This window comes from Salmo salar, chromosome 21 (genome assembly GCF_965601325.2).
Source record: "Salmo salar chromosome 21, fSalSal1, whole genome shotgun sequence".
Classification (NCBI taxonomy): domain Eukaryota; kingdom Metazoa; phylum Chordata; class Actinopteri; order Salmoniformes; family Salmonidae; genus Salmo; species Salmo salar.
This window is the reverse complement of record NC_138311.1, coordinates 32578279-32594665: the sequence shown is the minus strand read 5'-3', so window position 1 is coordinate 32594665 and position 16387 is coordinate 32578279. Positions and strand designations below refer to the sequence as shown.

The following is a 16387-nucleotide window of genomic DNA, read 5'->3' as shown; positions in this document are numbered from 1 at the left end:
TATTTTGTAAGGCCTACAGCTGCATAGGCCTGCATGATGCAAACATGCATAAAGCAAGCTGAGCCCTGTGAGTTCTATTGTCTATCAGTTTATCTGTGTCTGGGTAGTAGAAATCCCCATCCTAGTCTAGTCTAAATATCATTCATATGAGCAAGTATAAGGTTTCTGCAGTTTGACAGGGTTTTCATCCCCCCCAGGGCCAGGAGTTTTCTCAGGAGTTTTTTAAAACCATGTGACCTGATTTGGAAAAACTGGTCCTATCATAAACCTTTTTAAAACTGATGAATCACTGTCATACCTTATAGGGTCCAGCGTTTTCCTGGTTAGATTAACAGATAAGGAAAAACTCTGGACTTCAGGGGGTAAAAATTTCCCCACCGCTCTGGGACCTATGGTGCTACCAGTCTGACTGCTCTGGGACCTATGGTGCCACCAGTCTGACTGCTCTGGGACCTATGGTGCTACCAGTCTGACTGCTCTGGGACCTATGGTGCCACCAGTCTGACTGCTCTGGGACCTATGGTGCTACCAGTCTGACTGCTCTGGGACCTATGGTGCCACCAGTCTGACTGCTCTGGGACCTATGGTGCCACCAGTCTGACCGCTCTGGGACCTATGGTGCCACCAGTCTGACTGCTCTGGGACCTATGGTGCTACCAGTCTGACTGCTCTGGGACCTATGGTGCCACCAGTCTGACTGCTCTGGGACCTATGGTGTCACCAGTCTGACCGCTCTGGGACCTATGGTGCCACCAGTCTGACTGCTCTGGGACCTATGGTGCCACCAGTCTGACTGCTCTGGGACCTATGGTGCCACCAGTCTGACTGCTCTGGGACCTATGGTGCCACCAGTCTGACTGCTCTGGGACCAATGGTGTCACCAGTCTGACCGCTCTGGGACCTATGGTGCCACCAGTCTGACTGCTCTGGGACCTATGGTGCCACCAGTCTGACTGCTCTGGGACCTATGGTGCCACCAGTCTGACTGCTCTGGGACCTATGGTGCCACCAGTCTGACTGCTCTGGGACCTATGGTGCCACCAGTCTGACTGCTCTGGGACCTATGGTGCCACCAGTCTGACTGCTCTGGGACCTATGGTGCCACCAGTCTGACTGCTCTGGGACCTATGGTGCCACCAGTCTGACTGCTCTGGGACCTATGGTGCTACCAGTCTGACTGCTCTGGGACCTATGGTGCCACCAGTCTGACTGCTCTGGGACCTATGGTGCTACCAGTCTGACTGCTCTGGGACCTAAGGTGCCACCAGTCTGACCGCTCTGGGACCTATGGTGCCACCAGTCTGACTGCTCTGGGACCTATGGTGCCACCAGTCTGACCGCTCTGGGACCTATGGTGCCACCAGTCTGACTGCTCTGGGACCTATGGTGCCACCAGTCTGACTGCTCTGGGACCTATGGTGCTACCAGTCTGACTGCTCTGGGACCTATGGTGCCACCAGTCTGACTGCTCTGGGACCTATGGTGCCACCAGTCTGCTTGCAGTTGTCAGTTATCATCAGGTATGTGGATGATCAGGGCTTTATTCAGGAACGTTTCTTGGGCTACTTTGATGTGTCAAGTGGGTAAGATGCGCAGTCTTGTGTTTGACTTTGTGAATTTTGAGATGTCTGAGTTTAACCTCTTGACGGTCGCCTAGCATTTTGAAAAAAAATTGTGCCCATTTTAAACGGCCTACTACTCAAACTCAGAAGCTAGGATATGCATATAATGAATACTTGTGGATAGAAAACACCCTAACGTTTCTAAAACTGTTTGAATGGTGTCTGTGAGTATAACAGAACTCATATGGCAGTCAAAACCCCGAGACAGATGGAAACAGGAAGTGGAATTCTGAATTGCGAACTCAACATCATCACGTTGCCTATTAATCACACCGTGAGCTATGGTTCATTGAGCACTTCATATTGCTTCCACTAGATGTCCCCAGTCTTTACAAAGTGATTTGAGTCTCCTACTGTGAAAACTGACAGAATGACACGCTGTGGAACGTGGTCACACGGAGAGGGCCATCACCATTATGACGCCGGCGCCCCTGGTTACCCTCCCCTTTCGAAGCGTTTATAAAGACAATGCAATCGTCCCCCTTGAATCTTATTGGAGTTCTGGTTGAAAAAGGCCCTAAAGATTTATGTTATACAACGTTTGACATGTTTGAATGAACCTAAATAAGAAAAAAATGCATTTTGTTGAAAGAGTAGCCCCGCGCACGTCGGAACTTTTGGTGCAGCCTTCAGAACGCGCTAACAACAACAAGCTAATGGAACATAAAGGATGAACTTTTTCGAACGAAAATACATTTGTTGTGGACCTGGGATTCCTGGAAGTGCCTAAGGATGAAGATAATCAAAGGTAAGGGATTATTGACAATAGTATACAAGACTAGATATGCGATTGTTCCAAGATGGCTAGCCTATTGCTATTGCTAGCCTATTATTCTGAGTATCGCATCCCCTTTTATCGCAAAGTGTGATTACCCAGTAAAGTTATTTTTAAATCTGGCATTACAGGTGCTTTCAAGAGATATTCATCTATAAATCTTAGAATGACAATATTACATTTTAAAAATGTTTTCGAATAGTAATTTAGTAAATTGTAGCGCTGTTTCATCGGATGCATTTGAGGGAAAATAGTTAGTCAACGTTACGCACCGATGTAAAATGCTGTTTTTATATATAAATATGAACTTTATCGAACAAAAGAATGCATGTACTTTGTAACATGATGTCCTAGGTGTGTCATCTGATGAAGATTGTCAAAGGTTAGTGCTGCATTTAGCTGTTTTTTGGTTATTTGTGATGCATGTGGTTGGTCGGAAAATGGCTATGTGGCTACTTTTACGATATACTCCTCTAACATAATCTAATGTTTTGCTTTTGCTGTAAAGCCTTTTTGAAATCGGACAACGTGGTTCGATTCAGGAGAGGTGTATCTATAAAACGATATAATTTGAAAAAAAAAATGAAAAAAAAACAATTATTACATTTTGTTATGCTAATGGAGATAGGATTTTTCGCTGGATGTCCGTCCCGGAGGCCGCACAGGGGTTAACTTCATGGAGAAAGTTGTAGTTCATACCTACAATGGCACAGCTGTAATGGAATGGATCTGCTATTTGTATTTACAGTTAAGTCTCCTCCTGACTGTAGAGTCAATCACATACACAATCACATTATTACACATCAATGAATTTACTCCTTGCTTGGACTAACTCATTCTTAGCATTCTTAGTCTAACTGTGTAGGGTGTTTTTTGTCTTCCCAGTCAAATCCTGTCCTGCACTGAAGTCAAGCCTCTGAACACCTCAACTCATGCCTCATACCCTCATTCAATCACTGCTGTGATCCCTTTCCAACACTGTGTAAGGAGCCCTCTCAATCCCATTCCCCATAATATTGTACTATAAATGTCTTTATTAAATACTTTAGGTTAAAATAATTATTCTTTGACCATTTTTGAAAGCCACTTTGTGGTCTTCGTGTGTTCCGCGCCTATACCGTGGGTCTCCCATCCTCCTCATTTTTCAAGTCACCAGTAATATTGTAATAGGCCAGCAGAGAGGGAGTGTCTGACAGAAAGCGAGAGAAGGAAACACTAAAAGCGAGGGAGGGATAAACGAGTCCCAGGGTGGAGGACAGTGTTTCCTGTCGCTGCTGTCACTAACGAGCAGGATGTGCCGTGACCCACAATGCCTTGGGAGATGTGTGGGGAACGGATATGTCTGGTGTCCATCCGTGTTAAGCCAGGTGCGTGGGAGAGGAGCAGAGAAGAGCAGGTGTTGAGCGGATGAGAAAGATGTCACCATGTCTAACGCTTTATTAATACAACCGCATAAAGCTAGCTGTTCAGTTAAGATCTGTATAGTACCTGGATGAGATGTTGGCTGCCAGAGTTAGATTCAGAGGTCAGGGTTGAGAGCTTGAGGGTTAAATGTAGATGTGTATAGTACCTGGATGAGGTGTTGGCTGTGATCTTCAGGCTCCCAGGGTTGCGTATGAGTTTATCCAGGATGCTGACGATCTGTTCAAACTTGGGTCTGTTGTTCCTCTCCTTCTGCCAGCAGTCCAACATCAGCTGGTACAGAGCTGCAGGACAGTCCATAGGAGGAGGCAGTCTGTAGCCCTCATCCACCGCTTTGATCACCTGGAGGGAGGGAAAGAGAGAGAGATAGAGACACCAAATTGAGACTCTGCATGCAGAATTCTGCTCAAATATCCTCTGTGTACAATGTAAAACACCAAATAATACATGCAGAGCAGAATTAGGCCGATACCCGCTAATGATCAAAATCCAGAAAAGAGACGATAAATTCTACAACCACTTTAAAGGAAGCGATTCCCAAACCTTCCATAACAAAGCCATCACCTACAGAGAGATGAACCTGGAGAAGAATCCCCTAAGCAAGCTGGTCACCTGTTCACAAACACAATCAGACCCCACAGAGCCCCAGGACACATTGGAAAGAATTAACAAAAAAACAGAGCAAACTAGAATGCTTTTTGTCCCTAAACAGAGAGTACACAGTGGCAGAATACCTGATTTCCCTCAGATTACACAGACCCATAAAGAATTTGAAAACAAATCAAATTTTGATAAACTCCCATATCTATTGGGTGAAATACCACAGTGTGCCATCACAGCAGCAAGATGTGTGACATGTTGCCACAAGAAAAGGGCAACCAGTGAAGAACAAACACCATTGTAAATACAAACCATATTTCCTTGAACTTTTTGCACATTGTTACAAGACTATTTAGACATAATATGACATTTGAAATGTCTTTATTCTTTTGGAACTTTTGTGAGAATAATGTTTACTCTTCCTTTTATTGTTTATTTCACTTTAGTTTATTATTTATTTCACTTGCTTTGGCAATGTAAACATATGTTTCCATGCCAATAAAGCCCCCTTAAATCCCTCTCAGGTGACAATGCTGTATTTGTGTGTGTATATGTATTTCTGGTTCAGGCCATCAGACCATCAGGCGTCAGACTCAGTCTTCCACCTGGCCGCTCTACGCATCATTTCCCCCTAAGGAAGTTCATTAGGTCACTCTGGCGATGGTTGCATACTCACGTCCTGATTGGACATCTCCCAGTAAGGCCGCTCCCCATATGACATCACTTCCCAGAGCACGATACCGTAGCTCCAGGCATCGCTGGCCGAGGTGAACTTCCTGTAGGAGATGGCCTCTGGAGCTGTCCACCTGATAGGGATCTTACCTCCCTGAGAGAGAGAGAGAGAGAGAGAGAGAGAGAGAGAGAGAGAGAGAAATCACAATGAAAGTATTTTAACACCCATGCCCAGTCATCACATTTCTATTTATTCACAAACTCATCAAATAGTGAAAGCGATATGTGTGTAACTGTGATTCTATTGATGATGTACATTCATGATTTCAGGATTTGTTTTAGGTTAGGTTTGACATGAACATGGATATAAAGAGAGAGAAGGAGAGAGAGGAAGGACAAAGAGAGGGGTTTAGGTTGTGCCCTCAGCCTCCAGAACTACACGGCCTTGTTCCATTTGTTTCATCCCCACTGTGTTTCTTCCTGGGGGAGAAGGAAAAGGCAATAGAGGTAGAAAGAGAGGTAGAGAGGGAGCCTGTGGGCTGACCCTGTGTTTCTCCTGCTCAGTGTCTACCCTCAGGGGGCTGCTGGACTTACTCAAGGTTTGGCCTGCGTCAGGCCAGTGGAGGAGAGTAAAAGAAAAGAGCAGAGAGAAGAAAAGAGGAGAGGAGCCAAAGCTAACGGACCTCCTGGCCAAGTCACACAACTCCTGGCCAGCTCTCTCTAAACACAAAGCCCTCAGAAAACAAACCACTTCTGCCCTCACACACGCACGGAGGAGCACACACACACACATGCAAGCACGCAAACACACACACACAAATAAATCCACTTCTGCTCCCTTGAATCCCTGGTGAGTGTACATCAACACAGCCAGCCTCATGAAAAGAAGGATTATACCTATAATGACAGTAGAGTGAGACACCAGTGAGACACAGACAGACAGGAGGGGGCTCATGGAACAGCAGAGTGGTCTGACAGAAGAGGGAGGGAGAGAGAACGGCCTGCTGGGTCTGATACATTCATGTGACCGTTGAGTGTATGAGAACTCAGCTCTATTACTAGTGACACACTAGGGGAAGTCTATTAGCATATTTTAGGGAGTGAGTTTATGGGAGTGAAGTAATAGCTCTGTGAGTGTTTATTTAACATGGGGGTCTGAAGCTGTTATTACACAGAGTTTAGAGCCCTACATACTAATGTTAGGCCACAAGGTGACCACACACACACAGTATTGTATATAGATGGTGATAGGTTGGATAAACTAGGCTCAAAGGCTTCTTGATGTTGCTTATCTAGTATGTTTGTCATTCCTTTCCCATGATCCTTCAGGAGAACACAAACAAAAGGCTCATTGTGAATTTATGTTAGCGTTATCTCGCCCAGCTTTTATTTATGTACTGCTACCTCGCTCTGCACTGCTGCAAGGTCAGGAGTTTGTGTGTGCCTATGTATGTGCCATATGAGGTGATTTGTCTCATTGACAGCATGTATTCAGTGATAGGGCTGGCGAGGGGGAGATAGATCAACAGAAAGAAGGGAGGGAGAGATAGAGAGAGGGAGACAATGCCCTTCTGTAGAAACCTGAGACAGAGGTCAGTCAGTTCAGCTATGTCTGACAGTGATAACCTTTCTCTCTGACCACAGCAACGTGTCCACTCACTGTTAGGCACCAGAGTTATGGACAGAGGTTGTTCTTACATGGCACCCCCCACCCCCTCCAATTTTTTACAAAAAATCTAGTTCTGTCCTTGAGCTGTTCTTGTCTATTCATGTTCTGTATTATGTCATGTTTCATGTGGACCACAGGAAGAGTAGCTGCTGCTTTTGCAACAGCTAATGGGGATCCATTAATAAAATACCTAATAGTATCCTGTCTCTGTCAGAAACAACTATTAAACCCATCGTATGTCATTGATAAACCCGACCACCATGTCTTACCCGTGTGGTGTAAGCAGCCTCGGGGTCGTCCTCCAGGACTCTGGACAGGCCGAAGTCAGACACCTTACACACCAGGTTGCTGTTCACCAGGATATTACGAGCGGCCAGGTCTCTGTGGACGTAACCCATGTCAGACAGGTACCTCATGCCCGACGCGATGCCACGCAGCATGCCCACCAACTGGATACCAGTAAACTGGGCATCATGTTTCTAGAAGGGGAAGGCAGAGGAGGAAGAGGGGGTGATGAGAGAGGAGGGGAGGGAGAGAAAGAGAGCAAAAGAGAGAGAAAGAGAGAGACAGAGATAGAATCAGTCACAGGTGGAATGTCATACCTCTAAAAACAGATGCCACTGGATTGAAAAACAGAATGAATATGACCTTTCTGTTTAAAGAAATACAGCGGAACATTCATATATCAACATCTAAACCAATTACATTAACCTTTTAGATCACCTCTGACATTAACCTGTTCATTTCAAGGTGGATTGTACAATCTCACAACCAAATAGGCCTGACAACATTATGCCAGAGCCTTTGACTAAATAGATGGTGTTTTCTAGGGCACTATATAAAGCCCAGACCACCTGGTAGAGACAAGCAGAGTCAGATCAAAGCTGCTACAGTCATATAGTCATGACACAAACATGAAGTACACTAATGTGGTGTGGAGGAGAGGGATGACTGTGTGTGTGTGTGTGTGTGTTGTATGACAGTTCTCAGTGATAAAAGCCAGGCCACTCTACAACCAGAGGAAATAGCTGGAGAAGGTTGCAATTACTCCATTTTCCATCTGAAGGGATGCTGTGCAGACACACAGGCACATGTGGAAAACTGCTAAAACGGTACCTACACACACACTCCTGTCTGCTCATGTTGATTTAATGTTGTTCTGACGTTGGTTTGATGTTTTGTTTTGGCTAATTTCAGTAAGCCAGAGTTTCTGGTTAGTTAGAGTGGAATGCATGGCATAACTCCATAGGCCAGCGTAGAAAGCATTAAGGTAGTGTGAAGATAATTCATTTAGCTGTGTAATATTTTAAACTCACTTTCAGAAAGCTGTCCAAGGATCCATTCTCCATGTATTCAGTCACTATCATCACAGGTTTACCTGGAGAGAAGAGACAAATTTACCAGATTAGAGAATTATTCACATTTGGCAAAACACACACACACACACACACACACACACACACACACACACACACACACACACACACACACACACACACACACACACACACACACACACACACACACACACACACACACACACACACACACACACAGGCACACCACCGACACACACACACACACACACACACACACACACACACACCACACAGGCACACACCGACACACACGCACACACACTGGGTTCAGCAGTACTTCCTCCAGGCAGGATGAAAGGGCCCATGCAGGGCTGAGTGTACAGGTCCACTGGGTCACCTGTCAGAGTGGGACATCTTTATTCCAGCATCAGTAGAGAGTTACTATAAAACAGTAGTGTTATCATCTGGTTCTGATTCACTAGACCAGAGCAGATCACACCAGAGCAAACCAGACAAGAGCAAGGTTTAAAACAGATAGAAACAAGGGGGGAAATTACTTTAAATCAGTCGGGGTCAAATGTGTCACGACAGGTGTCACGACAGGTATGACTTTAAATCAGTCGGGGTCAAATGAACAGCACAGGTGTCACAACAGGTATGTGTCAGATGGAAATGTGTTCCCCTTTCATCCCTCCATCCCTCACTCTCTCTTTTACTTTCTCACTCTCTCTCTCCATCTATCGCTCTCCTGCACTCTCCCCCATCCCTCTCTCCATCTCTCTCCATCCCCCTCTCCCTCTCTCTGTCACGCACATTGTAAATGTATCAAAGTAAAATTCCACATCTGGCAACGCAGAACTCATTTCCAGATCTGTCAGAGGTAGGGGGGTGATGGAACCTGCTGTAAAAAGAAACACATTTATAACCCTCGTTGGAAAAATAAACTTCAATTAATAAAACTGGCTCCCTCACAAACTGCTTGCAATTTAATGGTGAGTAAAACAAGACTAGGTGTGGTCAGAGCAGTGGTTCAACCTTACCACAACCAGCACCTTTCATTTTCTACTGCTGGAGTACCAGCACCACTTATAGAATACAGTGTCATCAATTACTATTTTTTATTTTATTTCACCTTTATTTAACCAGGTAGGCTAGTTGAAAACAAGTTCTCATTTACAACTGCGACCTGGCCAAGATAAAGCAAAGCAGTGCGACACAAACAACAACACAGAGTTACACATGGAATAAACAAACGTACAGTCAATAACACAATAGAAAAATCTATATACAGTGTGTGCAAATGAGGTAAGATTAGGAAGATAAGGCAATAAATAGGCCGTGGTGGCGAAATAATGACAATTTAGCAATAAACACTGGAGTGATAGATGTGCAGAAGATGAATGTGCAAGTAGAGATACTGGGGTGAAAAAGAGCAAAAAAATGGGGATGAGGTAGTTGGATGGGCTATTTACAGATGGGCTATGTACAGGTGCAACGATCTGTAAGCTGCTTTGACAGCTGATGCTTAAAGTTAGTGAGGGAGATATGAGTCTCCAGCTTCAGTTATTTTTGCAATTCGTTCCAGTCATTGGCAGCAGAGAACTGGAAGGAAAGAAGGAATTGAAAGAACTGGCGGCCAATGACGGAATTGAAATATACCTGCTGGAGCGCGTGCTACGTGTGGGTGCTGCTATGGTGACCAGTGAGCTGAGATACCTAGCAAAGACTTATAGATGACCTGGAGCCAGTGGGTTAGGTGATGAATATGAAGCGAGGGCCAGCCAACGAGAGCATACAGGTCATAGTGGTGGGTAGTATATGGGGCTTTGGTGACAAAACGGATGACACTGTGATAGACTGCATCCAATTTGCTGAGTAGAGTGTGGGAGGCTATTTTGTAAATGACATCGCCGAAGTCAAGGATTGGTAGGATAGTCAGTTTGACGAGGGTAAGTTTGGCAGCATGAGTGAAGGATGTTTTGTTGCGAAATAGGAAGCCGATTCTAGATTTAATTTTGGATTGGAGATGCTTAATGTGAGTTTGGAAGGAGAGTTTACAGTCTAACCAGACACAAACCTTGGAACTGTAAAATGAAAGTGAGTGCAAACACATTTTTCATTACATCTCAAGCGCTAGATGTAGATTTCACAGTGTAGTGATAAGGGTCTGACTAACTGACAGTCCAACCTGTAACTCGTCTAGACAATAACAGCATCTCCATTAACATAAGAAAGACTGCTGGCACAAACACAGTCATAGACATCATTAAACACCCCCCTCTATAGAAAGTTGTGATGGATTGGCCCATTCACCTCACAGGACAGCCTTTATAGTTTCTGATAAAACAGACTCCCTAAACCTCCTCCGCTTTTTATCCTCTCCTTTGCTCCCCTCTCTCTCTCTGTGTGTGTGTGTGTGTGTGTGTGTGTGTGTGTGTGTGTGTGTGTGTGTGTGTGTGTGTGTGTGTGTGTGTGTGTGTGTGTGTGTGTGTGTGTGTGTGTGTGTGTGTGTGTGTGTGTGTGTGTCAGGGTTTCCTTTAGGAAAATGTGTCTCCGGACATTTGACCGGCAGCATTTTAATTTATTAGACATTTGAGAAATTGACCGGACCCATAGGCATTGGGTGTGTAACCTGATTAGGGCGTCCACCCACGGTGCTCAGAATGACAGAAATCTCATTTAGATGATGGTAATTCATACAGAACATGCAAGTCGAGGATGCAACGATGTGCGGTCCTTCATCCTGAATTCTGATGTGCACTTTGAAGATGTTAGAATAACTGTCCACATTTACTTTCCTCAGCCAACAAGATGAGTAACGAACAGCAACATCACTAGCCTATACCAATCTACTATCCCCCATAGTAGAAAAGTTGACCTATTCTATTGGTTAGCTTGTCGAGAAAGAAATAACCTATTCCAAACAGACTCTGGGACAGTTGTGGGACAACAGATCCCAAATTCTTAAAACCAGTAGGCCTAGGATACATATTTTTTCTTTCTCCAAAGCAATGAGTCTGATTGAACAGATCAGAACATTTACCTTAAAATGTTGATAAACTATTTTTTCTTCACATTATAAGCGCAGCAATAAGCACAACGCGCAAATGTTCGTTCCATAATGCAATTATTGGGAAAACACCATTGTCAAAGTGTGAGTGGTTTCATGTGACAGAGATGAAAATATCCGTTACAAATATAGAAAGAAGGGAGATCTAATTAAGCAATAAGGCACAAGTGGGTGTGGTATATGGTCAATATTCCACAGCTAAGAGCTGTTCTTATACATGATGAGAAGCAGGTACGGGGAGTTGGACACTTAATGCGGAACAGACAGGTAACAGGACAGGAACAACGTCAGCACACGGGTAACCAAGGACATATGACAACCAAAGACATGTGGCTCAGTTGGTAGAGCATGGTGTTTGCAACGCCGGGGTTGTGGGTTCAATTCCCACAGGGGGACCAGTACGGAATAAAAAATAAAATAAAAAATGTGTGCATTCACTACTGTAAGTCGCTCTGGATAAGAGTGTCTGCTAAATGACTAAAATGTAAATGTAATGCAGGGAACAGAGTGGGGAACCAGACAGATATAGGGAAGGTAATGACATCTTACATTTTAGTCATTTAGCAGACACTCTTATCCAGAGAGACTTACAGTAGTGAATGCATACATTTCATACGTTTAAAAAAAAAAAACGTACTGGCCCCCCGTGGGAATCGAACCCACAACCCTGGTGTTGCAAACACCATGCTCTACCAACTGAGCCACAACAGAGGTAACAGAAGTAACAGAGGTAACAATAACAGAGGTGATTGAGTCCAGGTGAGTCCAATAAATTGCTGATGCACGTGACAGGGGGAAGGCAGGTATGCGTAATGATGATGGCAGGAGTGCGCAATGCTGGGGAGCCTGGCGCCCTCGAGCGCCAGGGGGTAAGAGCGGGAGCAGGCGTGACAAACGCAGTGTGCCTGGATACAACCTTTAGCCGTGTTATACTGACCATATACCACAAACCCCCGAGGTGCCATATTGCTATTATAAACTGGTTACCAGGGTAATTAGAGCAGTACAAAGAAATGTTTTGTCATACTCGTGGTATACGGTCTGATATACCACGGCTGTCAGCCAATCAGTATTCAGGGCTCGAACCACACAGTTTATAATACGCAACAACTAGCATGGGTTGCTAATATGACGAGGATTGTGCCTCTGACTACTGGACAATAAAAGAAAGTTGCTATAAAATAATTGCGTCCACGGATATGGTCTGATTTTGGCTAGGCTACTTTGAAGAAAGGTAAGACATGCCTCATAATATGCAGTAAAACGTTCATTTGCTGTTTGAGATGCTGTCTGGCCCTTGCACTGTCTGGACACTTTTCTGCTCAAAGGCTCTGTATCTGTATGCTGTACGCTTGTGATAAATAATATGCATAACGAATATACTGTACCACGCGGCAATTTAATTTCACAAAATTATGCAAATTAACCCATAGACCGATAAGCATGACCAGTCAAATGTATTTACATCGACTGGTATTTACATCAATTAATAGACTAAAAAGCATTATATCACAATGGGATTTTTTCTTCTTCTGCCGGCGCCATTTTTATTTATCTGCTTTTAACTTATTTTATCAGCCAAAAGCCGGCTATTACCAATGCATGCGTATGTGTGTGTGTGTGCGGTGCAGCCAAAAGCAGCAGAAAGCTTAATGAGGTGTGAAAATCTCTGGATTATTAAGAATGAACTGGACTGGGTTAATAAATCACCCTAGAGCACAGACAGGACCGTGTGTGTGTGTGTGTGTGTGTGTGTGTGTGTGTGTGTGTGTGTGTGTGTGTGTGTGTGTGTGTGTGTGTGTGTGTGTGTCAGTCTGTTCTCGCATGCCAACCAAACCCCTAAGAGCCTGCTATCAATCATAGAGTACCCCTCCAACACACAGACACAAACACATGCACACACACACACGTTACTATGCTCTCCCCTCATTCTATCCTAAAAACAGAAAGAAACAAAGAATAATTTGCATTAAGCCTGGCATTATTCACCAGCAGGGCTTTAATAGTAGTCAGAGTGATGGAAGATGTATTAGACAAATAGAATCCCTATATGATTGAAAAAACAAAAGGGCAATTTTGCATTCCTCTCCGGGTTCTATGTACAGCCAGCAGAATGGGAAACTGAGTGGGTTTTCACAGACTTTGCTGAGTAACTGGTCCTGTCATAATGCTGAGGGACAACAGTTTTCACACGGCACAGTGGTTTTATCCAAACTGTCAACTAGAATACACAGGATTTCCACAAACATTTAGAGAAAATATGTGCAAGAGCCATATCAGAAGCATTATGGATATTAAGAACTTCCGTAGAACTTATTCTGGTAAACATATCATTTTTACATATCATTATCGACATTGTATAATAGGGCTGCACAATTAAATGTAATTCACATTGAAATCTTATTATTTACATGTGCAATATCCATATGGAAAAGATCTACACTGAGTGTACAAATATTTAGGAACACCTTCCTAATATTGAGTTGCACCCCCTTTTGCCCTCAGAACAGCCTCAATTCGTCGGGACATGAACTCTACAAGGTGTCGAAAGCATTCCACAGGGATACTGGGCCATGTTGACTCCAATGCTTCCCACAGTTGTGTCAAGTTGGCTGGATGTCCTTTGAGTGGTGGACCAGACTTTTTCTATTGTGCTATTGACTGTACGTTTGTTTATTCCATGTGTAACTCTGTGTTGTTGTTTGTGTCGCAATGCTTTGCTTTATCTTGGCCAGGTCGCAGTTGTAAATGAGAACTTGTTCTCAACTGGCCTACCTGGTTAAATAAAGGTGAAATACACACAGGAAACTGTTAAGCGTGAAAAACCCAGCAGCGTCGCAGTTCTTGACACACTCAAACTGTTGCGTCTGGCACCTACTACCATACCCTGTTCAAAAGCACATAAATATTTTGTCTTGCCTGTTCAACCTCTGAATGGCACACACACAATCCATATCTCAATTGTCTCAAGGCTTAAAAATCCTTCTTTAACCTGTTTCCTCCCCTTAATCTACACTGTTTGAAGTGACAAGTGTTATCAATAAGGGATTATAGCTTCACCTGGATTCACCTGGTCAGTCTATGTCATGAAAAGAGCAGGTGTTCCTAATGTTTTGTACACTCAGTATATATAGCATGCAATATTTTGAATTGCCACTGAGTGAAATGTCCATTTTTATAGTTTACTCCGTTTGTCGTCTCTTTCCCTCTCTACTCTTGCAGCTGCTCAAATGCAGTCAACGGATTGTTTCAAAGAAGAACGATGCTGCTTTCCACTTTGCTTTTAAATCATTCTATTTCTATTCCTACAGTTCACCCAAGTGTTTTGTATATCACAAATCAATTCGCAATTGCAATATTTGGTAAAAACAAAACGCTATTCGATTTTTGGCCCATATCGTCCAGCCCTATCGTATAATTATTTTCAACTACTGTATATCCTGATTACATGGCTGGGCTACAACTGGATATGAAACATCATTAAAACAGATCTGTTCTGGCCTGCTGGTCAAGTTGACCAGAGCTGGCTAACCTCTGTAAAGTTTTACTGTGACTTTTACAAGCCTGCCTGTTCCTTTAAACTGATCAGTTCATCTGCTGTAGAGCGATCACAGGGAGATATTTTATAGGTTTAACTCTTCAGTATAACGACATGGCCAGAACAGCAGTATTATGTATGTGTGTGTGTGTGTGTGTGTGTGTGTGTGTGTGTGTGTGTGTGTGTGTGTGTGTGTGTGTGTGTGTGTGTGTGTGTGTGTGTGTGTGTTGTGTGTGTTTTATGTGTGTGTGTGTATGTTTGTGTGTGTGTGTGTGTGTGTGTGTGTGTTTTACGTGTGTGTGTGTGTGTGTGTATGTTTGTGTGTGTGTGTGTGCGTACGGGCGTGCTTGCACCAGGCCAGAGTGAGTTAACAGGCGGAGAGTGCAGTGAGGTGGAGACCGACTCTGATTGTGGACCAGAGGTCAAAGTAATTATTTCACCGTTTTTCGAGTAATTACCTTTAAGAGGCTGAGAATGTGTGAGTGTGTGAGAATATCTGTGTTAAGGAGCCTCAGGAGGGAGGGTGAGATTCAAGCCAATAGAATTCAATAAAAATGGATTCTCTTGTAAAGGTGTAGCAGGTTTCATAGAATTGTTCAGTGTATAACCAACAACACATTCTGTCCAAGGTTTTCTTCTGGGCAGGATTCTTTAGGCTCCATCTGGCCAGGCATAACATACTTCATACATACATAAATATCACGCCAATATTTAATGAGTGATACGTTTGTTTTTCTCTCATTCTTATTGTATAGTAAGATATGGTCTGTACGTACTCCTGGTGACCACTCCTTCCAGCCTGATGATGTTTGGATGGTCAAACTGTCCCATGATTGACGCCTCGGACAGGAAGTCCCGCCTCTGTTTGTCGGTGTATCCTGCCTTCAGCGTCTTGATTGCCACACAGATCTCCTTCTTACTGGGCAGACGCAGACGACCACTGCACACCTCCCCAAACTCACCTAAACACACACACATACACACACAGAGCGTTAATAACACACACATGCACTGACACCAAGGACCTGAGGCACTGACACCAAGGACCTGAGGCACTGACACCAAGGACCTGATTCACTGACACCAAGGACCTGAGGCACTGACACCAAGGACCTGAGGCACTGACACCAAGGACCTGATTCACTGACACCAAGGACCTGAGGCACTGACACCAAGGACCTGAGGCACTGACACCAAGGACCTGATATACTGACACCAAGGACCTGAGGCACTGACACCAAGGACCTGAGGCACTGACACCAAGGACCTGAGGCACTGACACCAAGGACCTGATTCACTGACACCAAGGACCTGAGGCACTGACACCAAGGACCTGAGGCACTGACACCAAGGACCTGAGGCACTGACACCAAGGACCTGAGGCACTGACACCAAGGACCTGATATACTGACACCAAGGACCTGAGGCACTGACACCAAGGACCTGAGGCACTGACACCAAGGACCTGAGTCACTGACACCAAGGACCTGAGGCACTGACACCAAGGACCTGAGGCACTGACACCAAGAACCTGATGCACTGACACCAAGGACCTGAGGCACTGACACCAAGGACCTGAGGCACTGACACCAAGGACCTGAGGCACTGACACCAAGGACCTGAGGCACTGACACCAAGGACCTGAGGCACTGACACCAAGGACCTGAGGCACTGACACCAAGGACCTGATATACTGACAC

At 44.5% G+C, this 16387-nt stretch overlaps 1 protein-coding gene across 2 annotated transcripts in view; it reads right to left on the bottom strand.

Annotated features, from left to right (window-relative positions):
* epha3 (eph receptor A3) overlaps window positions 1-16387 on the bottom strand; it is a 147784-nt gene that overhangs the window by 21868 nt on the left and 109529 nt on the right. For both annotated transcript variants that reach the window (XM_045704677.2, XM_045704676.2), the window contains exons 11-15: window positions 15464-15649; window positions 8077-8138; window positions 7030-7239; window positions 5096-5245; window positions 3968-4161 (exon numbers count right to left, since the gene is read on the bottom strand). In XM_045704677.2, coding sequence (XP_045560633.1) covers window positions 3968-4161; window positions 5096-5245; window positions 7030-7239; window positions 8077-8138; window positions 15464-15649 — 802 coding nt within the window. The remainder of the gene's footprint in view (window positions 1-3967; window positions 4162-5095; window positions 5246-7029; window positions 7240-8076; window positions 8139-15463; window positions 15650-16387) is intronic.